The sequence below is a fragment of the Patagioenas fasciata genome, chromosome 22, assembly GCF_037038585.1.
Source record: "Patagioenas fasciata isolate bPatFas1 chromosome 22, bPatFas1.hap1, whole genome shotgun sequence".
Taxonomy (NCBI): Eukaryota; Metazoa; Chordata; class Aves; order Columbiformes; family Columbidae; genus Patagioenas; species Patagioenas fasciata.
In genome coordinates, this window is record NC_092541.1 from 5,381,562 (window position 1) to 5,405,773 (window position 24,212).

The 24,212-nt window shown below is 48.9% G+C and overlaps 3 protein-coding genes and 1 pseudogene across 3 annotated transcripts; 2 read left to right on the top strand and 2 right to left on the bottom strand.

Moving 5' to 3' along the window:
- The first annotated feature begins 2,754 nt into the window (after positions 1 to 2,754).
- LOC136111595 (feather keratin Cos1-1/Cos1-3/Cos2-1) lies at positions 2,755 to 3,509 on the top strand. The gene is given in 2 exon segments (XM_065855879.2): positions 2,755 to 2,886; positions 3,183 to 3,509. Coding segments are annotated over 2 exon segments (459 nt in total).
- A 7,508-nt stretch (positions 3,510 to 11,017) lies between these two features.
- Positions 11,018 to 11,708, bottom strand: LOC136111873 (feather keratin Cos1-1/Cos1-3/Cos2-1). The gene is made up of 2 exons (XM_065856295.2): positions 11,636 to 11,708; positions 11,018 to 11,325 (listed from the first exon to the last, which is right to left on the bottom strand). The coding sequence occupies exon 2, from the start codon at positions 11,321 to 11,323 to the stop codon at positions 11,018 to 11,020; it is 306 nt and encodes a 101-aa protein (XP_065712367.2). The 5' UTR covers positions 11,324 to 11,325; positions 11,636 to 11,708.
- Positions 11,709 to 19,258: 7,550 nt separating this feature from the next.
- LOC136111671 (feather keratin Cos1-2-like) lies at positions 19,259 to 20,010 on the top strand (annotated as a pseudogene).
- A 3,736-nt stretch (positions 20,011 to 23,746) lies between these two features.
- Positions 23,747 to 24,052, bottom strand: LOC136111672 (feather keratin Cos1-1/Cos1-3/Cos2-1-like). The gene has a single exon (XM_065855995.2). The coding sequence runs from the start codon at positions 24,050 to 24,052 to the stop codon at positions 23,747 to 23,749; it is 306 nt and encodes a 101-aa protein (XP_065712067.2).
- Positions 24,053 to 24,212: the final 160 nt, after the last annotated feature.

Below are 24,212 nucleotides of genomic sequence, written 5' to 3' on the forward strand. Positions count from 1 at the left end.
AAAGGGAGCCAAGTCACCTGCTGGGTGGGGAGTTGGAGGTTCTGCAGGGGGAACAATATATTCTTTGCCTGAGCCCAGCAGGGTCTCTCAGATAGAAGCGAGGCCCAGGGATCCTCCTGCATGAGCTGTAGCCACAAAGCCACCTCAGCCCACCATCTCTGTCTTCTCCCACAACCACAATCTCAGAACACTAACACAAGACCAAGGATCTGATATCAACTGATGTCCTTGCAGGCCGGACCCTTTCCTATAGGAGGAGGGGGAGGAGAAGAGGGAGTTCCCATTCACCTGTTTCCTAAGGTGAAGGAGGTGACTTCAGAGAGCAAACAGCTGAAATGGCTTTTCTACTGTCTTCATGTGGCCTCAGTCTCAAACACAGCTGCTGCATAAGCCACAATTTTCCTGCATACTCTTAATGAATGGTAACATTGCAGGTAATGACATGGCATGTGCTGCTGTTTCCCTTTATGCTGCCTTTGATTTCCTGCTTTATGACAGGGCCTCACAGTGCCCTGTCAAGGGTGCTTGGCTAAGAAGTGAGAGTAGCTCTGGAGAGACATTTTGGACAGGGTTGCTGCAGTGTCTCCTGAAGGTGTGGACCCAAGGGTTTTGCTGGACTTCAGCATGAGCCTGGGGAGGATATGGCCAGAAGAACATTACAGTGATGGGGGCAATTCAATTCAGGGTCCCTGTGTGCTGGCCCTGAGACAAGCCTGAATTTCCTGATGTTGCTGCTGCACCTTGAGGTCTTTCCCCACAGTTGCTTGGTGGGAGCCAGGTACAGAGCAGGGCACAGTCAAGAGCCCCAACCCAGCCAGTCCAGATGTGCCATCCTATGCTGCTGAGGAGGGATCGACCATTTCCCAGGTCACACTGGGAAACCTGAGTAGGGTCTCCCTGCCGTCGTGTGGGGAAGAGGAAGTGCACCGTGGTGTGAGCTTGTGGAGTGCATCTCAGTGTTGTCAGAGCAGAGAGGCAGCAAGGCTGAGGGAGCAAAAAACAGTGTCACTGGTGTTTCTAAGAAACTAAATCTCCTGAGAGAGGAATACCAGGGGTAGCCTGTAAAGACTGGCAACAACCAACTGAACTTGGCAAAAGCCTCGTGGTCAGCACATGAAACTGCAACTTGTCATGATGAAAGGCTTTGTCTGATAAATGCCAATCCGTTTTGCCAGAATACTTGCTTTTCAGGAAAGCTTTTCAGAGGAGAGTCAGTAGATGGTTTCCCCTCTGTGGTGATACTAGCTGATGCTGGAGTTCCCCTTTCCTTCCCTACGCCTTGGGACCCAGAAGCTACATCTCCTGCACATCAGCCATGGCCAAATGGCTGGGAACCAGTGTTTTGAGTCAGTGTCTCATTAGAGTCCTGTAAAGAGACCTTATGGCACAGCTGGACTTCTCTAGTGCTGCTGACACTGGTGATCCTTGGTTCTTTCCAGTGTCGGTGCTCTTTACTGGTGCCATTGTCTATATGCCTCACGTTCACCATCTTCCTCCTCCAAGGCTCCTGAGACTCTCATTCCTTTTCGTATAGCTCCTGGGTCTGGACAAGGATCAGTCATGGAGCCAGGTGAATCCTGTCACCTCAAAGCTTTTACAGGAGTCAGGAGAAGGAACCCTGTGAAACAGCTCAGCCAACATGAAATAAGTTGTTCAGAATTGGGCATTCTCCTCATTGAGACCAGAATGCTGTGGCCCTGACTCTGCCCTCTTGGATAACAAGGGATGGAGCCTGTGCCAGAGACTGGGACTGACACAGAGGGGTGTCAATGATGGCCTTGGGATGGTCAGGCACAACTATGTACACACACATGAACTAACACATAAGCAAACATGTTCACGTGGACACCAGGATATACAGAGATGCACAAAGACAAGCAAATGTGCACGAGGCCAGAGACATGCAAAGAAACACACATGTACACAGAAAAATGGTCTCACTAGAAGCAAACAGGTGTGTGCTGAGCCAGACAGACAAGCACATGGATATGCATGCTGAGAATCACGCAGACTGGTGCACAATCATGTTAACAGGCACATTATTGCAGATAAGCACATAGCAATGAATGTGACTGAGGAACAGCTGGAGATGTCCCCTCCAGAGCAAGAATGGGGCACTTTAAGCAGGACAGATGCACTGGCAACATTGATAGAGGAGCCTCAGGGATCCATGGACTGCCCAGAGAGAGGAGGGTGCCAGAGAGTTTCACAATGTCCTCCTGAGGGCAGCTTAGGCTGAGAGATGAAAACGTAAAATGTAGCCCAGCTGTGTGGGAATTCAGACAACCACTGACTGCCGAAACAAGCTGGGAGGGAATCAGAGAGGACAGTACACACACTCAGAGGAGCTATTGGGGGATGAGCCAAGGATTGCAGGGCTGGGAGCATCTGAGGCTCTTCCTGTAAGTAAGATCATTAAATTTAAAAAAGCCATCAGAATTCCTGATGCTGAAATTACCTGCCTCCACTGGACCCCTCTGGCACTTCCGCCTACTCTGACACATCCCTCACCTGGAAATCCGGGGACCTCTCATCCCAGCACTGAAAAGAAACATGCATGAGGGAATGGACATAAACTAACAAGAAATACATGCTGACATGTGTCCAACCTGGAAATCCCAGAGCCTCTAATCCTGGCACTTACAGAAGCCTTCATATAGGAAACTATGTGGCAGAGACCAGGAAATGGAAAGGCGACAGTGCAGGAAACCAAGACAGAGCTCATACCATTTGCTGGTGTGTTTTACATTCATCATGAGCTTGTCAGAAAATTATTATTTCCACGGAGGGAGCCTGGGCCTGAGGTAGTGCAGGACTCCTATAAAAGGCAGCCCAACTCTCTGCTCTCTCATTCACTTCTCTTTCCTCCTGTTCCTTGGGAATCAGGTAAGTGTGAAGCCTCTTTTCCTCCTGCTGCAAGAACAGGTGTCTTTCCTCAATGTGTGTCTCAGCTGAAAGGGTCTGTCCTTGCCCTGGGGTGAGAGCTGCTTCTCATGGGAGAGGGAAGGGGATAGAAGGTCTTTTGCAGAGAGATGCTGGGACTTAGTGGAGGTGACTCCTGCGATCTGAGATGGGCAGTGTATCTTGGGCCAGGAGATGCCTAGGCTCCATTGTGGTTGGGTGCAGTGCTGCTTCTCATGATCAACTCCTCATGCTCTGCTTCCTCCTGCCCTTTCTCCCAGGTGACCCTCTGTCCCAGAGACATGTCTTGCTGCAACCCGTGCGTGCCCTGCCAGCCCTGTGGCCCGACCCCGCTGGCCAACAGCTGCAATGAGCCCTGTGTCAGGCAGTGCCAGAGCTCCAATGTCGTCATCCAGCCCTCCCCCGTGGTGGTGACCCTGCCCGGCCCCATCCTCAGCTCCTTCCCTCAGAACACTGTTGTGGGCTCCTCCACCTCTGCTGCTGTTGGCAGCATCCTCAGCTGTGAGGGAGTGCCCATCAACTCTGGGGGCTTTGACCTCTCCTGCATTACCAGCCGCTACTGTGGCAACAGATGCCGACCCTGCTAAAGCTGATGGGAACGTCATCGGGCAAGAACTTCCCAAGAACTTGGAGGTCCTTGAAATGAGATAGAGCTTCATGGCATTGCATTCAGAGCTTTGAATCAATGTTTTCTTCTTCCAGTTGTGTCTCTCTCTCTTTCCTCAGTTCCTTCTGTCTCCCCAGGCCAGCCTAGTGGGGACCTGTTGGTCTCTCTCTGTGGGACAGGCAGAGTGACTCTCTGCAGGAGTTTCACTGCATCCTTGCGTCTGCCCCTGGTGTCCCCTGTGATCCACCTTCTTTTCTTCTTGAGACTCATTAAAGGTGTGTTGCATCCAAGACTGGGCCTCCGAGTCCTCTTTGGTTCTGCAATCTGCTCCAATAAAAAGGTGGAGGAAGTGGAGAGTGGGACTCCCTGCAGTGGATTTTGTCACTTGGAGGCACAGTAAATCGATTTAATGAGTTCACAAATCAAGTGGTTGGAGTTGCTTATGAGGGATGCTCAGCTTAGTGGTTGTCTCACCCTATCTTAGCTCTCCTTGGCAATGACATTGGCAGCTCTCACTCCCACCCAACATTCTCTCCTTTTCCAATCACACTTAATGAAATCTCCAACCACTGTCTGTATTAGGACTAACAGGCACCATGAGCATTTGAAATAAACAATATAGAATGAGCTAATTCCATAGCCAGTGCACCCAGGGATTACCACACATCTAATGAGTTGCAATGGGATTCACACATTCCATGGTAATGGTGAGTTCTGGCAGAGCAGAAATTTTGGCCTGAACAATGCCAGGTCCATTCTACAACGCACACCTCTAGCCCAGGTATAGTCAGAACTTTATCTCAGGTAAGTTCTCTCACTCAAAAAGAAGAGCTGGTTTGTCCCTCTAATAGCAACAGAAGCAATAGATTTAACTCACCACAGGTTTGCTCCTTCTCTCTTATCTGGGCAGCTGATTCCTTGTGGTCATGTACTGGACCATGGCAAATAAAACAAGACACCTGTAATTGATCTCATTCTCCTGGATTTCCCATCCCTCCCAATATGGGCACATGAGATGGAGAATGCCCTCCATTCATCTTCCTCCTCAGTTTTCCTTTGTGGATATCTGGTGCACCACCACTGTTGTGTTGAAAATGATGGAGACTTTCCTTGCCATGAGGAAAATAATTTGTATGCCTGCTGGCTTGCGTAGTCAATTTCATTTTTTCCTGTCTTCCTGTCTGTCACTGAGTTCATGATCCTCTCAGTGGTGTCCTTTAATTGTGATGTCACCATACGCAAATTTCTCTATTGCAATACTCCCATGAGAGAGAAAATTGGCTTTTTGCAAGCCCTGATAGCATGGGTTTGGGGATGCTTATCATCTTTAAACAGATGGCATTTCTGCTGACTGGCCATTCCGTGTGAAGAAAACCACAGCTGAGATGTATGTCTCCTGACTCAGTCTTCGCTGATCTTGATCCAGCAGCTACTGCCACTCTTGTGCATGTGTCTAATCGGACCAAAGGCCTGGAGAACCTGTCCTCTGAGAGAAGACTGAAGGAGGCATGTCTTTCCTCCCTGGAGAAAAAAAATCTTAGGGTGACCTGAAGACACTTTTCTAGTACTTAAAGCATGTCTGCAAATAAACTCAAGGGTCTCTTATCACAAGGAGCCACATGGAGAAGAGAAGGGCCATTGAGTCCAAGTGTCACTGGGAGAGGTTTCATATTGACATAGGAAATACCTTTTTACACTAAGACAATTCCTTCACAGGAATGACCTCCCAGGGATATGGTAGAGTTCCCATTGCTGCATGATTCCAAGATGTGATTGAACAGGTTGATGGAAAATTTTATCTAGTCTATCTTTCCCATGAAAGATTAGACCAGATGATCGTTCAAGGTCACTTCCAATATGAACTATTCTTTGATTTCCTGTCCCTCTCAGTGATACCCTTCAATTGTGATGTCACAATTTGCCATCCACTCTACTGCACCACTGTCATCACATTGGAAATCCTCATTCCAAAAAAGACTGTTGCAATTAAGGTTCACATTTTTTGTAGAGACAACTGGATGCTGCATGGCTAATGTCCTCATTATTTCCAAGACTTGTTTACCTAAAGAGACATACTTTGCAGGCAGGGTATAGCAAAGAGGGACATGAACTTTGAACATCTTCTCTAGAAAGACAACTAAGATCAAGACAAAGAAGAACCCCCAAAGGGAGATGCAGTAGGTCCACAAGAGACTTTCATCTAGAGTGGCATATACATGTACCCAAAGGACTGCCTCAATTGTCTAGGTCTTCTCAGTGATAGCTCTCTTGTGCGTGCACAGGGTCCATGCTGGGGTCCATTACCTGGGACCGGGGCAGAGTGGGGCCATGGCACCATGCTGGGAGCTTGCCTTCCTGGCTTTAGGACTAGTACTTTTCCCCTCAGTGTAACTGCCAAGACTGATGCTGTTTACTGTAGAGCCCAGTGTGGGGAGAGGTGTCCTACCACGAGGGCACAGCCCTGCACTTTAGTGTGCCCATGTGGTTCCCAGGTGTCTGCAGGGTCTCTTGCAGGACAGCTCTCTAAGGGCCAGGGACTGCACTGCTGGGAAGACCCTGGCCTGCCAGTGAGGAGCAGTGGTGACATGAGCAGAGTTCAGGCTGGCCCTGCCTCAGAGCTCTTGGGGAGCCTGGGAAGCTAAGTACTGGCAGGATCCTTGCCAGTGTTTCAGCTGTGTTTGGATTGGTGCCTGTCCTGTACAACCGCAGACGCCCAGTGCCCAGTGAGATGGGTAATGATGATGTCTCTGCCCTAAAGTGTGGACAGGATGAAAATAAGGGGAACCTCACATGGTCCATGGGGTGCTGTGTGCTTCAGCAATCTTTCTGAGCCCAGTAGTGCTTTCAGGACTTGTTTTTCTTCACCCAGAATGGAGGTAGGCTCATTCATCTGTAGTTTCCTGGGTCATCCGTTGGACACATTTGAGATTCAACTGGACAGAGTGCTGTCATCTTGTCTAGCCTGTGCTTTTGACAAGAAAGGTTGGTCCAAGTGATCCTTGTGGTTCTTTCCAACTTGATATTCTTTGATGATGATATAGATGTGTGTCTAGAGACCAGTTGGGCCCTGTAAGGTGTTGAAGAAATATATGAGGTTCCTCTGTCTCATCTGCCTGTGCCCATGTGTGTTGGCCATGCACAATAGACCAGGTAATAGACCAGAAGTAAACAGAGAGATGAGGCTGTGCATTGTCCTCAGGAATTGCTGTTTCCCAGCCCCACTCTAGCCACCCTTTGGAACCATTTCCTCACTTAAAGCCATTGGCCTGGAGTATCCATGATTGTCTTTCTCAGCTCCAAGGGAAATGGCAGAAAAGAAATCCACTGCAGAGAGTCAAGAAAGGTGCCAGGGAGATACTCTCCAAAAGGTGATGGAACCCCCACTTGGTCAGGCAGAGAGGGGAGACCCGAGACAACTGCTGCCCTGTTACTGTTGAGTAGAGGTAGGGGAACAAAAAGACGAGGGGGCTTGGAAGCAAGTCCTAGTTCAGGATTGCTGGCAACCCTCCTCCCTGTGTGCCTTGCTTCCCCAGGTGCCCCTCCGTAATAGGTGTGAGGCCCTGGATCTTGAAGAAGAGGTAGATGAGGATGTGGTGCAAGGCCCACCTATGAGGTCACATAGGAAGAGGCAGTTGACTCCACACCTCAAGACTATCTCCGATAATAAAGAAAGAAGGGTAATTGTAGTAGGCGATTCCCTTCTGAGGTGAACAGAGGGCCCAATATGCAGAGTTGACCCTCATCATAGGGAAGTGTGCAGTCTACCTAGAGCTTGGGTCAGGGATATCACCAGGGCACTCCCTAATCTGGTGCACTTGACAGACTACTACCTGCTACTGATCTTCCAGACAGGTGGGGAGGAAGCTACATCCTGTAGTCTGAGGGGAATCAAGAAAGGCTTCAAGGCCTTGGGATGGTTGGTGAAAGAGTCTGGGGTGAAAGTTATTTTTCTCTCCTTCCATTTTTGGGGATGACATGGGACAGAATAGAAGAATCCAGTATATAAATGCTTGGCTACAAGACTGGTGCTACAGGCAGGGCTTTGGGTTCTTTGATAACGGTCTGGATAGTAATACGTGGGAAAGGTTTATCTCACAGGGGCAAAAGGATGCTGGGACAGGAATTAGGAGGGTTCATTTGGAGAGCTTTAAACTTGAAGGGGGATGGAATTGCAGTTGGGCTTGCATCAGTGAGGCAATGTTCTAGTATTGATGGAGACTGGGAGATCTCCCATCTCCCTAGGGTAAAATCGGAGTGCTCAGCTCATTCCCTGAAATGCCTGTACACCAATGCAGGCAGCATGGGGAGTAAGCAGGAGGAGCTACAAACCTGTTTCCAGTCAGCAGATCATGATCTGGTGGAAATTACAGAAACATGATGGGACAGCTCATGTGACTGGAATATGGTCATGGATGGCTATGTCCTTCTCAGGAAAGACAGGCCAGCCAGGCAAGGTGGTGCAGTTGCTCTTTACATGAGAAAGCAACTAAAATGTACTGAGCACTGTCCAGCGGTGGATGAGGAGTGAGTTGAGAGTCTGTGGGTGAGAATTAAGGGGCAGGCTGGCAAAGGTGATACTGTTGTGGGTGTCTATTGCAGGCCACCAGGTCAGGGTGAGGAAGTTGATGAGGCCTTCTTCAGGCAGCTGAGAGCAGCCTCTCAATTACAGGTCCTGGTTATCATAGGGGATTTTAAATACCCTGATGTTTGCTGGAAGGACTACTCAGCCAGCCAGCCACAGTCCAGAAGGTTCCTCCAAATGGTGGATGAGTCAACTAGGAGAGGAGCACTGCTGGATCTCATTCTCACTAACAAGGAGGTTGAAGCAGTAAAGGTTGAGGACTGCCTTGGTTGCAGTGACCATGAGGTAGTGGAGTTCGGGATCTCATGGGACAGGAGCAGAATATCAAGCAGAATTGCAACCCTGGACTTCAGCAGGGCCAACTTCAGTCTTTTCAAACAATTGCTAGGGGAAATCCTATGGGAAACAGTACTTGAAGGTAAAGGGGCTCAAGATAGTTGGTTAGTGTTCAGGGACTGCTTCTACCAAGCTCAAGATCAGAGCATCCCAACAAGCAGGAAGTCAAGGAAGGGAGCCAGGAGACCTGCTTGGTTAAACAGGGAACTGCTGGGCAAACTCAAGTGGAAGAGGAGAGTCTACAGATCATGGAAGGAAGGGCTGGCTGCTTGGGAAGAACATAAGGCTGTTGTCAGGGGATGTAGGGTGGCAACTAGGAAAGTTAGGGCCTTCATAGAATTAAACCTTGCGAGAGGGGTCAAGGACAACAGAAAGAGCTTCTTCAAATATATGGTAAATAAAACTAACACTACAGGCAATGTAGGCCCACTGATGAATGAGGTGAGTGCCCTGGTGACAGAAGATACAGAGAAGGCAGAGTTACTGACTGCCTTCTTTGTCTCTGTCTACTCTGCCAGAGGCTGTCCTGAGTAGCCCCATACCCCTGAGGCCCCAGAGCAAGTCAGGACAATGGAGGCATTTGCCTTTGTTGATGAGCACTGTGTTAAGGACCAATTAAGCCATCTGGACATCCATAAATCCATGGGTCCAGATGGGATGCATCATCCTCAGGTGCTGAGGGAGCCGGCTGAAGTCGTTGCTAGGCCACTCTCCATCATCTTTGCTAAGCCTTGGGAAATGGGAGAGGTGCCTGAGGACTGGAGGAAAACAAATGTCACTCCAGTCTTCAAAAGGGGCAAGAAGGAGAACCCAGGTAATTATAGACCAGTCAGACTCACCTCCATCTCTGGAAAGGTGATGGAACAACTTATTCTTGGTGCTATCTCAAGAAATATCAAGGATAAGAGTGTCGTTAGGGGCAGTCAACATGGCTTCACTAAGGGGAAGTCATGCTTAATCAACTTCAGAGCCTTTAAGGAGGACATAACCAGGTGGATAGATGATGGTAAAGCAGTGGATGTGGTCTATCTTGATTTCAGTAAAGTATTTGACACCATCTCCCACAGCATCCTCACAGCTAAACTGTGGAAGTGTGGTCTGGATGATCGGGTAGTGAGGTGGACTGTGAATTGGTTGAAGGCAAGAAACCAGACAGTTGTGATCAATGGTGCAGAGTCTAGCTGGAGGCCTGTATCTAGTGGAGTCCCTCAAGGGTAGATACTGCGACCAGTACTATTCAATATATTTATCAACTACTTGGATGAGGGAATAGAGTGCACTGTCAGCAAGTTTGCTGATGACAGAAAACTGGGAGGAGTGGCTGACATGCCAGAAGGCTCTGCTGCCATACAACAAGACCTGGACAGGCTGGAGAGTTGGGCGGTGAAAAATGTAATGAAATAGAACAAGGGAAAGTGTAGAGTCCTGCATCTGGGCAGGAACAACCCCAGGTTCCAGTATAAGTTGGGGAATGACCTATTAGAGAGCAGTGTAGGAGAAAGGGACCTGGGGATCCTGGTGGACAGCAGGATGACCATAAGCCACCACTGTGCCCTTGTGGCCCTTGTGGCCAAGAAGGCCAATGGCATCCTATGGTGTGTTAGAAGGGGGGTCATTAGTAGGTTGAGAGAGGTTCTCCTGCCCCTCTACTCTGCCCTGGTGAGACTGCATCTGGAATATTGTGTCCAGTTCTGGGCCCTCAATTCAAGAAGGACATAGAACTGCTGGAGAGAGTCCAGCACAGAGCCACAAAGGTGATGGAGTGTGAGGAAAGACTGAGGGAACTGGGTTTCTTTAGCTTGGAATAGAGGAGGGTTATAAATATATAAAGGGTGAGTGTCAGGAGGATGGAGCCAGGCTCTTCTCGGTGACAACCAATGACAGGACAAGGGGCAATAGGTGCAAACTGGAACATAGGGGGTTCCACTCAAATGTGAGAAGAAACTTCTTCACAGTGAGGGTGACAGACACTAAAAGAGGCTGGTCAGGAGGGTTGTGAAGTATCCTACTCTGGAGACATTCAAGACCTGCCTGAACGCCTTCCTGTGTAACCTGATCTATGTGCTACTGCTCTGGCAGGGGGATTGGACTGGATGATCTTTCAAGGTCCCTTGCAATCCCTAAAATTCTGTGATTCTATGAGTCCCACCCTCTCCTTTCTCTACCTTTTCCATTTAGCAGACTGGAAGAGTTGCCTCAGAACAAAAGAGGACTCAGAGGTACAGACTTGGATGCAGCACAACTTTAATGAATCTCAAGAAGAAAAGGGAACACAGAATCACACAGAATCACGGAATGTCACCAGGAAGAGAAACAAGGATGTGGTGAAACTCCTGAAGGGTGTCATTCTGCCTGCACTTGAGAGGGAGGGAAGTCAACAGGTCCCCACCAGGTTGGCCTTGGAGACAGAATCAGTACAGGAAATTAAAAGAGATGAGACAGGAAAAAAAAAAAAAAACAAAAAACAATGGCTCAAAACTCTGAATGCAATGCAAGGAAGCTCTATCTCATTTCAAGGACCATGTTCCAAGGTCTTGGAAGATTCTCACCCAAGGATGTTGTCAAAACCTTTAGCAGGGTTGACATCTGTTTCCACAGTAGCGGCTGGTAATGCAGGAGAGGTCAAAGCCCCCAGAATTGATGGGAACTCCCTCACAGCTGAGGATGCTGCCAACAGCAGCAGAGGTGGAGGAGCCCACAACAGTGTTCTGAGGGAAGGAGCTGAGGATGGGGCCGGGCAGAGTCACCACCACGGGGGAGGGCTCAATGACAATAGTGGAATTCTGGCACTGCCTCACACAGGGCTCATTGCAACTGTTGGCTAGTGGGGTTGGGCCACAGGGCTGGCAGGGCACGCACGGGTTGCAGCAGGACATGTCTCTGGGTCAGAGGTTCACCTGGGAGAGAGGCGAGGAAGAAGCGGAGCATGAGGGCTTGATCATGAGAAGCAGCACTGCACCCAACCACAGTGGAGCCAAGACACCTCCTGGCCCAATATACACTGCCCACATCAAATCCCAGGAGCCACCTGAACTAAGTCCCAGGTCCTCTCTGCAGAAGACCTTCTCTCCCCTTCCCTCTCCCATGAGAAGCAGCTCCCACCCCAGGGCCAGGACAGTCCCTATCAGCTGAGACACACATTGAGGAAAGATCTGATCCTGAAGGAGGAGAAAAGGCTTCAAACTTACCTGATTCCCAAGGAGAGGGAGGTGAGAGAAGTGGAGGAGAGAGAAGAGAGTTGGGCTGCCTTTTATAGGAGTTCTGCACTGCCTCAGACCTAGACTCCCTTTGTGGAACTAATAATCTTCTGACAAGATCATCCTGAATGAAAAACACATCAGCCTATGGTATGGGTTGTGTCTTGGCTTCCTGCAGTGCTGCCTTTTCATTTCCTTGCTTGTGTCATGTGCTTTCCCATATGAAGGTATCTCTAAGTGCCGGGATGAGAGGCCCCATGTCACAAGTGAGAGCAGGCAGAAGACATAGCTGAAGTGCTGGTGGCATCCTGTGCAGGCAGGTGATGTGCACCTGGGTCATTCCTGTGGGTTTCTTTGTGGCAAAGTTGTCTGGAAATGGGCAACACTTTCATGCTTTGAATCCAGTGTCCAGGGTGTGCTGTTCAGGACAACGTGACAAATCTTTTTCTCTTGCTCTCACCATCTCTCTGATGGTTGGTCGTTGTTTTACGCACATGGGCCTGTGCTTTGAGCGTCTAATACTATTGGAACACTTACAGTGCTTTCAGGAAAATTCTGCTGGGCTCCTTTTTCTCATCACCTCTCTGTGGAGTCTCCACAGGTCTGTATAGTATATTTGGGGTCTGTTTTTTCCATGTGTTACTTTTCTCCTTTTCTGCCAGCGTGGTCACCAGCATCTCCTCATCAGGATGCACAGTTGCTGGTGTTTTCCTGGCTTTCTGTGAGTGTGCGCATTTTTGCATGGTTCCATGCAGACCTGCATGAGCACACCTGTGTCAGTCTGTACCTGTGGGACCCTCATCTTGAGGGCATGTGCAGGTCACAGCGGGGGACTCTCCACTGGTGTGTCTGAGAGCACTGCAGAGCAGCAGGTTGCCCTTTCCAGAAGGAACCCCATCTGCAACTGAATGGTGGTGCCTTTGTCCTGGCAGGGCAGTGCTCAGAGAACTGAAATGCAGTCTCTACCACCTGCACCCTCCCTTTCTTGCTTTATGAAGAGGGAGGAAGGCCAAGAAACCCTGCCCGCCTATGCAGGACATTGTCCCTGTGGTGATACCCGTCTGATGCAGTGTTGCTGGTGACTGGAATGGGACACAGGCTCCTCATGTCCATGCTAATGCCAGATGCATTTATACCTCTTGTCAGCCTGATGCTGAATGAAGCAGGAGCTGAGAACTTGTACCAAATGGGTGTTTTACCAAAGGGACCAGGGTCCAGATGGTGCTCTGCTGTAAGGTGAGGATAGTTTTGCCAACAAAATTTAGAGGCCCAGTAGCTGAGAGCTGCTCCCTTCCATTTTTTGGCCATGCTATGATCGTTGCCAGATGATGCTGCTGGGAGGCTTCAGCCAGAGCCATCTCCCCTTCCCATGGCAGCAGATTTCAAGCTCAAGTTCTGGTGCTCGGTGCCCATCTGAGTTGGAGTGTGAGGAGCAGAAGATGCCTTGATGCTATATAAGCACTGCTCAGCAATAGCTCAAACATCCCGGTATTACAAACTCTATTTTCAGCACATATCCAGAACACAGTCCCTTACAAGCTACTTTGTAGAATCTTAACTCTGTCCCAGGCAAAACCAATACACTCACTTACTTGCCTTTCCGGCTTGACTCCAGACATATCTGAGACTGGAGCCTGAGCCAGAACACAAGCAGGACAACTGAAACCTGTGTGCGCACATGCAGACCTATGTTCTTCCTGGGGTTTTGGAAAAACTGGGATAGTTCTCATGTCTGGCGTATGCAATGGCTGTGCAAAACAGAAGGCAAAAATTGCAACCCTGCCCTCTATAAGAGGGCTGAATTATGGAGAAGATTTTTCTGGAAGTTGTTGAAAAACACCTAAATGGCAACACAGTCATTGGTCCTGGGCTGCTCAGGTTTATGAAGGGGAAGTCTTGCTTGACAAACTTGAGTTCTTTCTATAACAAGGTTACCCACCTAATTGACAAGGGGAAGCCAGTCAACATGATTTTTTTGGATTTCAGTTAAGCCTTTGATACTGTCTCTCGCAATATCCTCCTGGACAACATGGCCTGCACACGGCTGGGTAAACACACAATGCAATGGGGATGAAGGGATTGAGAGCAGCCCTATGGAGAAGGACTTGGGGGTGCTGGTGGATAAAAGATTGGACATGAGCTGGCAATGTGCACTTGAGGCCAAGAAGGCAAATAGTATCTTGGGCAGTCTCAAAATCAGTGTGGTCAGGAGGTTGAGTGAGATGATTCTGCCTCTCTGCTCCACTCTGGTGAGACCTCACCTGGAGTACTGTGTCCAGCTCTGGAGCCCTCCGTACAGGAAAGACTTGGACCTGTGAGAGACGGTCCAGAAGAGGGCCACCAAGATGATCAGAGGGATGCAACAGTTCTGCTGTGAGGATAGGCTGAGAGAGTTTGAGTTGTTGAGCCTGGAGAAGAGAAATCTCTGGGAGACCTTATTGCAGCCTTTCAGCACTTAAAAGGGACCAATAAGAAAAATAAGGACAGACTTCTTAGAAGGGCATGTTACAACAGGACAATTCGATGGTTTTAAACTAAAGAAGGGGTGATTCAGACTGGACAAGAGGAAGAAAATTTTTTTACCATGAGGGTGGTAAAATACTGGCCCAGGTTGCCCAGAGGAGTGGTGGGTGCCCCATCCCTGGAGACATCCCAGGCCAGGCTGGACGGGGCTCTGAGCAACCTGATGCAGCTGAAGATGTGCCTGCTTATTCCAAAGGGGTTGGACTACATGGCCTTTGAAGGTCCCTTCAATCCAAAATATTCTATGATTCTATGAATTATCTTCATCTATTCTACTTCCTGAAGGATCTACCAAGGACATTAGATGACTGTGTTCTTGGATTATTTACTCCAAATCTTTAAGGGTGAACATTTTTTCTCAAGATTATTCAAAGCTGCATGTGTCCCTAATGAAACCTGGAGTGGTTGTTTTCTGTTAACATTTTCATTCACCTAATTGTGCCTTGTACTCTGTCGGACCCACCCCATTGGGCTGACATGGCAAGGCTCTGGTAGTGGGGGGAAGAAGGTTGCAGAGATAGTCTCTGGGAAAAGAATCCAGGGGATGCCGTGATGGATGCATCTGAGTCCACCAACAAGTCCACAGGAAGCATGGCACAGTGCTTTAACCTGGTTCGGTTGGAGTGTGACAGATTCAATTGTCCTTGCCCAACCAAGCCAGTAGCAGTTGGGTTCGGGTTCCAAAGAAGGGAAAGGTCTGAGCTGCAGCCAGGCCAAGAACTCCTTTTAGGAAACCCACAGGGAAGCAGAATGGCACACTAAACACCAGTAAGTTGTGGCTGCAAGAAGTCTCGTGCAGACCTTTCCCGCTGTATGTGATTTGACTATGAGCCAACCACTTTATTCCATAAATATGACAGCCTGGGTGAGCCTACTTGAACTCTGCCTGCTAGACAAATGTGACTGTTTGGCAATGATCTTTTACTGATCACTGAATGAGCCCAATTAAAGTTTTATATTAATAGTTTGCCTTAAAGAATGAATCCCTTAGAATTATAAGGGCGTGTGAATTTTAGTACTCTGTCTGCTTAGCATTACTTAGTAGATAAATTTGCTGAAATTGTAAACTGCATGTTGTAAAGTTCTGCTGACATTTACCAAACTTGTGGCTACTTGAGCAAAATAAAGCAGCTACAGACCATCAACACCACCTGTATAATAAGGCCTGTTTTGTACCCTATTGAGCAAAACAGGATCCACTCAAGCAAAATGATGCCCTCAAGGCCAGCACAAAGCAGCTACAATCAACAACACCTGCAGCTAAACAAGACAAGGGTCAGTCTGAAGACAGTGAAAGGATCTGATGAGAAGCAAGAAGACCCCAGATTCAAATATTACTCTTGGACTGAATCATCATGTGAGGGCCAGGTAAATAGACTGTGAGGGTATAATTACCTAGGGACTTCTATGCTTGTTTTGATATCTCTTCGAAGGTACCAGCTCGAGCCAACCCTGCTGCTGTACTACTCAATTAAACTAATTATTTATTTCTATGAACAGTGATACCTGAGAGCTTACTTTGAGAGACCTGGGATCCATACTTCACAGAGACCTGGCACCAGACTCCTGCAGGGGAGGTAAGGAAGTTGAGAGGCAACATGATAAAACATTGAAATCCTAGCCAAGCATGAAAAATAATTGGGTGCACACATATAATCCTTTGGCCATAAATACATATAATTCTTACCTTTTTACCTTTACCCTTTATGTCTCTTTGACATAAACCATTGACCAATTCTGGGACTAAGTTTGGATCCAGCCACACCTGCACTCCTCTCTAAGAAGGATTTTAGAAAGCAAGGAGGTCCATTCAGAACCTCATGACTCAATGGGAGGGCCTCCTTCTACCCTTTTGCATCTTCTGTCCCCATAGAAATAACTATAATCCAACTCTCACCCAATCATTTTTGCATGTTTCCTCCATGCAGTAAAAAATAGAGTGAACCTTGTTATCAAACTCTGTTAAGTTGCACCTCTGTATAACTGACCCAAACACTTTTCTTCAGCAATTGGGACCCTAAATCACTCATCCGTGACAGCTGGCCGCAGGCCTGACAGAGCCAGTTCCAGCTACCTCCAAAATGGACTTGCTGCTGCCCAATGCCAAGTCCATTGGCAATACTGGTCGCCCTTCCATGAGAACATATTGGAGAAAGGGCAAACCACTGCACAGAAAGTGCACAATGAACTAAAAAATAGTGTGAGATACAATCCTACAAACACCGAGGCTTGAGAATTGGAAGGAGGGGGATGTGCTCCACCCAATGGTGCAGAGATTCCTGGGCAGCTTGAGAAAAAGATCGTGGTGGAGCAGATATCCACACTGCAGCCCCTGGATGAGCCCATGCCAGACCATGTGGAAGACCCCTGCAGGACCTGTGACCTGCACAGAGCTCATGCTGGAGCACACTACTGGCAGAACTGTGGCTCCTGGACAACCCACACTGCTGCATTCTTGTCTGACAGGACTGCAGCCCATGGACAGGTTCCACTCTGGAGCCTGTCTGGAAAGACTGTAGCCTATGGGAAAGGCTCCTGCTGCAGCAGAGGAAAAGTGTGAGGAGGAAACTGTGGCAGAATGGAGCTGTTGTGTACTAACCACAAGACCCCAGACTGCATCCCACTGCGCTGCTTGGGGATGGACATAGTAGAGGAGCTGTGAATGAAGGAGGGAAGTTGAGGCTCTGTGAAAATGGTGGGGATGGGTGAAGGTATTCTAGATTATTTTGGCTGTTTCACTCCATCCTGCTCTGCTTTTACTTGGCAATATGTTAAAGGGATTTTCCCCAAGACAAGTTTATTTTGCCTGTGATGGTAATTGGTAAGTAATCCCTTTACCTCCACCAGTAAACTTTTTCACCTTACATTCTCCACCTATACTGTTACAGAGGGAGAGGGAGAGAACAAGCAGCTGTGTGATTGCTTGGAGGCCAGCCAAGGTCTTCCTGTTTTTTTCAGAAACTGTGGTAATTAGAAGTGCCATAAGTGTTTGTCATTTCAATGCTTTCTTCTGCTTTCTATCTGTGCCATCATGACCAGTCTCTTTCTCCGGCTTTTGGTCCCCTCAGAGGATGGTGGCCAATTATGTCAATTGGTTTTTGTGCTTGTGCACCTGGGAACTAGTGACAATTACACATCTTTTCTTCCCTGCACCATGCATTGCCTCTCTTTTCTGGCCTATCCACTCTCAGTGTTTCACGGATAAGTCAGTGCAGAAGATCTCAGCTGTCTCTGTAGTCCTAAATTTCTGAGGTGTAACCACCAAAGGCTGCTCTCCATGACTTCAGGGAAGGACAGAGATAGCAGGAGGGGCACAGTACAGTTCTATTCTCTCGGAATCCTGGGAGGAGGCCCTTCTGTGCAAGGTTGAGCTGTGGGAAAAGGGCCGTCAGTTCTCACCTGGCACCTGTATTTCCCATCTGCACCCAGAGATCTACCAGTGAAGATCTTTCTGTGAGAGGCTAGAGTTAGTGGCCTGAGGGAAAAAGAAAAGGTGGTGAGCACAAGCACTGGTCCCTCACTGCAGAGTGTCCAAGTTGCAGGATGTCTCAGTGGGACCCAAATTCCATGAGATGCCTTTCCCCACAGTTGCCTAATGGGAGCCAGGTGTGGAGCAAGGCACAGTCAAGACTCTCAGCCCAGCCAGTCCAGAGGTGCCCTCTTCTGTCTACTGCTGAGAGGTGTTCTATCCAGTGGATTGGTCATCTCCCAGGCCACTCTGTGGATCCTGAGGGGGGTTCTCTCTGTCATCGTGTGGGGAAGAGGAAAGGCACAGTGGTGTAAGCCAGAATGCTTTCTTTTAACTAAAAGCTTTTCAAAGGAGTGGATGGTTACCCCCGTATGGTGATGCTAGCTAATGATGGAGTTCCCCTCTCCTTCCCTAGGCCATAGTGTCCAGAAGCTACATCTCCTGCATCTCTCCAATGTCATCACTGAGCCCTCTTCTGTGGTGGTGATTCTTCCTGGACCCATCCTCAGCTCCTTCTCACAGCAACACCTGGTCCCCTGGTATTTCTAGTCCAACACCTATTTGGTGAGACCTCTTGGCAGCTATCTCACTCAACACCAGACTGATGAGTTGCAGAAATGCATCAGGCATTGGCGTGGACATGAGGAGCCTGTGTCCTATCCCAGTACAAGCAACACTGCATGAACAGGGTATCACCGCAGAGACAATGGCCTGCACATGTGGGCAGGGTTTCTTGGAGGGTTCAGGAGGCAGAGGCTGCATTTCAGTTATCTGAGCATCTCTCTGTCAGGACAAGGATGCCACCATTAAGCTGCAGATGGGCTCCTTCTGGCAAGGGCAACCTGCTGCTCTACAATGCTCATGGACATACCAGGAGAGTGTCCGCTGCTGTGACCTCCACATGTCCTCATGATGAGGGTCACACAGGTACAGAATGATACAGGTATGCTCATGCAGGCCTGCATGGAACCATGTGAAAATCTGTATGCCCACAGAAAGTCAGGAAACCATCAGCAAGTGGGGACTTTGCTGAGGAGATGCTGGGGACCACACTGGCAGAAAAGGACTGAGGTACCCCACGGGAAAACTAGGCTGCAGATATTCTCCTGGTGATTCCTGAGGATCTGTGGAGACTGCACAGAAGCAGGGAATGAAAAAAAGGAGCCCAGGAAAATTGTCCTGAAAGCACTGTTAGTGTTGCAATAGTGTTAGACGCTCCCAACAGAGCCCCACTGGCATGCAACACTGAGTAACCATCAGAGAGAGGTGGGATGACAAAAGGAAAGGATATGCTATGGTGTCCTGAATGACAGTCCTTGGGGCACCAGTTGCAAAACTTAAAAGCGTTGCCCATTTCTAGGAAACTTTGCCACAAAGTAGCCAACAAAAATAATGCAGGTGCACATCACCTGCCTGTACAGGATGCCACCAGCACTTGAGGTGAGGCTTCTACCCATGCTGACTTGTGTTCCCTCTGGAAATCCTCAGGGCTTTCATCCTGGCACTTACAGAAGAAGCCTTCATATGGGAAAGCATATGGCAGAAGCCAGGAAATGAAAAGGCGGCAGTGCAGGAAACCAGGACACAGCCCATACCATTAGCTTGTGCGTTTTACATTCATCATGAGCTTGTCAGAAAATTATTGCTTCCACAAAGGGAGCCTAGGCCTGAGGCAGTGCAGGACTCCTATAAAAGGCAGCCCAACTCTGCTCTCTCATTGATTTCTCTTGCCTCATTCTCCTTGGGAATCAGGTGAGTGTGAAGCCTCTTCTCCTCCTCTTCAGGATCAGGTGTCTTTCCTCAATGTGCATCTCAGCTCATAGGGTCTGTCTTTGCCCTGGGTTGAGAACTGCTTCTCATGGGAGAGGGAAGGGGAGAGAAGGTCTTCTGCAGAGAGAACCTGGGACATAGTGGAGGTATCTCCTGGAATTTGAGGTAGGCAGCGTATTTCAGGCCAGGAGGTGCTGTGGCTCAGCTACAGTGGGGTGCAGTGCTGCTTCTCATGATCAGCCCCTCATGCTCTGCTTCCTCCTGCCCTCTCTTCCAGGTGACCCTCTGTCCCAGAGACATGTCCTGCTGCAACCCATGTGTGCCCTGCCAGCCCTGTGGCCCAACCCCACTGGCCAACAGCTGCAATGAGCCCTGTGTCAGACAGTGCCAGAGCTCCAACGTCGTCATCCAGCCCTCCCCCGTGGTGGTGACCCTGCCCGGCCCCATCCTCAGCTCCTTCCCTCAGAACACTGTTGTGGGCTCCTCCACCTCTGCTGCTGTTGGCAGCATCCTCAGCTCTGAGGGAGTTCCCATCAACTCTGGGGGCTTTGACCTCTCCTGCATTACCAGCCGCTACTGTGGCAGCAGATGCCGACCCTGCTAAAGATGCTGGGAATGTCATCGGGCAAGAACTTCACAAGACCTTGGATCATGGTTCTTTAAAAGAAGACAGTTCTTCACAGCATTGCATTCAAGCCATTGTTTCCTTCTTCCATTCTTGTGTATCTCTCTTTCCTCTGCTGAACCTGTCTTCCAAAACCAGCCTAGTGGGGACCTATCGGCCTCCTTCCTCTGCAGGGCAGGCAGACTGACTCCCTGCAGGAGTTTCACTGCATCCTTGTGGCTACCCATGGTGCTTCTTGTGAGTAACCTCCTTTTCTTCTTGAGTCTCATTAAAGTTGTTCTGCATCCATACCTGGGCTGCTGAGTCCTCCTTTGTTCTAAGGCAAGTCTTCCAGTCTTCTCAGGGAAAAAGATGAAGGAAGAGGAGGGTGGGGATTTCTGCAGTGGGTTTTTCACTTGGAAACAAAGTATATTTAATCACTTATTTTAATGAATGACTGGAGTTGATTCTGAGGAATGCTTTGCTGAGTGGGTGTCTCCCCCCATCTTAGCTCTCTTGGGCAAAGATATTGGCAGCTTTCACTCTCACCCAGCATTCTCTCCTTTCCCAACAACCCCTGATGTGACCTAAGAGTCACCTTGGGCATTTGAAATAGGAAATGAAGAACAAAGTAGTTATGAGAACAGAGCACTTAGAAATTGCCACACATCCAGTGAGTTGCAAGAGGAATCAGCAATGGTGAGTTCCAGCAGAACAGAAACATTGGTCCGAATGATGCCAGGTCCTTTCTGCTCTGCTCTACAATAACACCTCACCCCAACTATGGTCAGAAATTTATCTGGGGTAAGTGGGTTCTCTCAGTCAGAAACCAGGGCTGGTTTGTTCCTCTGACAGCAACAGAAGTCATAGATTTAACCCACCACAACTTGGTTCCTTCACTCTTGTCTGGGCAGCTGATTCCATCTCGTCATGTATTGGGCCATGGCAAAGGAGAGCAAGATGCTGTAACTCATCTCATTCCCCTGGGCACCCCATCTTTCCCAAGGTGGGCACATGACCCCATGTGCCATTACCTTCTAACCCTGGTGGAGAATGGCCTCCATTCTACTTCCTCCTCACCATACACCATCACTGTTGTGTCAAAAATAATGGAGACTTTCCTTGCCCTGAGGAAAATCTTTTGTGTTGGCTGCTGCTGGCTTTCACTGAGTTCATGATCCTCTCAGTGGTGTCCTTTAAATGGGATGTCACCATACTCAAAATTCTCCATTGCAATACTCCCATTAGAGAGAAAATCTGCTTCCTGCAAACCCTGGTAGCATGGGCATTGGGAGTGTGGTCATCTTCATTCAGGTGGAACTTCTGCTGCCTGGCCATTCCGCATCAAAAAAGCGTGGCTGGAATCAAAGTTCCGTGACTCAACCTTTGCTGATCCTGACCCAGGGGCCACCACCACTCTTGTGTATGCATCTAACTGTGCCTAAGGGCTGGAGAACCTGTTCTCTGAGGGAAGACTGAAGGAAACAGGTCTTTTGTCCTAGAAGAACTGAAGTCTTGGGGGGAGCTCATCATAGTATTCTAGTAATTCTAGTCTTCAGAGAAGTTGGGAGCTCTCTCATCACAAGAAGCCAGAGGGAGAAGGGCCAACAAGTACAAGCGTCACTGGGAGAGGTTTCATCTTGAAATCAGAAATACCTTTTTTACATTAAAACAATCCTTCATGGGAATGACCCCCCAGGGATGTGGTAGAGTGCCTGTCACCACAAGTTTGCAAGATGCAATTGGACAGGGTGGTAGATAATCTCATCTAGTCTCTCCTATGGAAGACTGAACCATACGATACTTTATTGTCACTTTCAATATGGAGTACACTATGACTCTCACAATAAGTTCCTTCAGTCATGATGTCATGATATGTCAACCAAATTACTGCAGGACTTTCATCTCAAAGAAAATGCTCATTCCAAAAGAGGTTATTGCAATTGGGATTGGTATTATTTTGCAGAGAAAATGGGATGCTGCATGGCCAATATCCTCTTCATTTCCAAGACTTGTTCACCTGGACACATACTCTGCAGGCAGGGAATAGCAAAGAGGGACATGAACCTTTGAACTTCTTCTCTAGAAGGACAGTCATGATCAAGAGATATGAGAACCCCACGAAGTTGAGTCAGCAAGTCCATATGAGACTTCCATCTAGAGTGGCAGACACATGTACACAGAGGAGAGTCTTGATTGTCCAGGTCTTCTAGGCGACAGCCCTCTTGTGCAGGGATAGGCTTCATGCTGGGGTCCATTGCCTGGGCCCAGGGTAGAAGCAGGGCCACAGGACCATGCTGGGGACTTGCCTTCCTGGGCTTAGGATCAGTACTTTTCCTCCCAGTGTAGCTGCCAAGACTGATGCTGTTTACTGCAGAACCTGGTGTGGGCAGAGGTGACCTACCAAGAGGGCCCTACCCTTCACTGTAGTGTGCCCATGTGTTTCCCAGGTGTGTGTAAGGTCTCTTGCAGGAGAGCTCTACAGTGGCCAGGGACTGCACCGCTGAAAAGATCCTGGCCTGTAAGTGAGGAGCAGTGGTGATATGAGCAGAGTTTGATCTGGCCCTGACTCAGAGCACTTAGGAACCCAAGGGAGGGAAGGGTCATCTCTTGTGTCTCAGCTGTGTTTGGGTTGGCACCTGTCCTGTACAACTGCAGATGCCCAGTGCCCAATGAGATGGATAATGATGATGGCTCTGCCATGAAGTGTGGACAGGTTGAACATGTCGGCAACTTCACCTTATCCATGGAGTGTTGTGTGCCTGAGCCATCATTTTGAGCCCAGTAGTGCCTTCAGGATTTGATTTTCTGCCCCCAGGAGCCCACAGGCAATGACATCCATAATTATTTGTTCTCATCGTTTTTACAGAGATGGGGGTGAGGCTGACTGGTCTGTAGTTTCCTTTTCTATCAACTGGACACAATTAAGATTCACATGGACAAAGTGCTGGGCCGTCCTTGTCTCTCCTGTGGTTTTGACAAGGAAGGTTGGTCCATGTGATCCCTGTGGTCCCTTCCAACTTGGTATTCTAACCTGATATTCTATGATGATGGTGATGCAGATGCATGTCTACTGAGCACCTGGGGACTACCAGGTGCTGAAGGATGCTATGAGATTCGTTTGTCTCTCTGCCTGTGCTCATGTGTGTAGGACATGCACACTATTCAGGTAATGGAGGGAAGGAAGCAGACACCTGAAGGTATGGATTGTTGCCAGGAATTGCTGTTTCCAAGCCCAACTCCTACCACACTTTGGAACCCTTTCCTCACTTTTGGACATTGACTGTGGAGTAGCCATGAAACTGTTCCTCAGATCCAAGAGAATGGACAGAAAAAAAAATCCACTGCAGGACATCCCACCCTCCCATTCCTCCACCTGTTTCATGCAGCAGACTGGAACAGTTGCCTCAGAAGGAAGAAGAACTCAGAGGCCCAGGCTTGGATGCAAAACAACTTTAATGAGACTCAAGAAGAAAAGGAAACACCAGGAAGAGTCATAAAGATGTGTTGAAACTCCTGAAGGGTGTCGGTCTGCCTGCCCTACAGAGGGAGGGAGTCCAACAGGTCCCCACTAGGCTGGCCTTGAAAGATAGGAACAGCAGAGGACAGAATGAGAGATGAAAGTGGAAGAGGTAAACAACGGTTCAAATCTCTGAATGCAATGAAGCTCTGTCTCCTTCAAGAACAATGTTCCAAGGTCTTGGGAGGTTCTTGCCCAGGGATGGTCCCAGCAGCTTTAGCAGGGTGGACATCTGCTGCTACAGTAGCGGCTGGTAATGCAGGAGAGGTCAAAGCCCCCAGAGTTGATGGGCACTCCCTCAGAGCTGAGGATGCTGCCAACAGCAGCAGAGGTGGAGGAGCCCACAACAGTGTTCTGTGGGAAGGAGCTGAGGATGGGACCAGGCAGGGTCACCACCACAGGGGAGGGCTCAATTACAACGGTGGAGTTCTGGCACTGCCTGCAACAGGGCTCATTGCAGCTGTTGGCCAGTGGAGTTGGGCCACAGGGCTGGCAGGGCAGACACGGGTTGCAGCAGGACATGTCTCTGGGACAGAGGGTCACCTGGAAGAGAGGGCAGGAGGAAGCAGAGCATGAGGGGTTGATCATGAGAAGCAGCACTGCACCCAACCACAGTGGAGCCAAGGCATCTCCTGGCCCAAGATACACTGCCCACATCAAATCCCAGGAGCCACCTCCACTA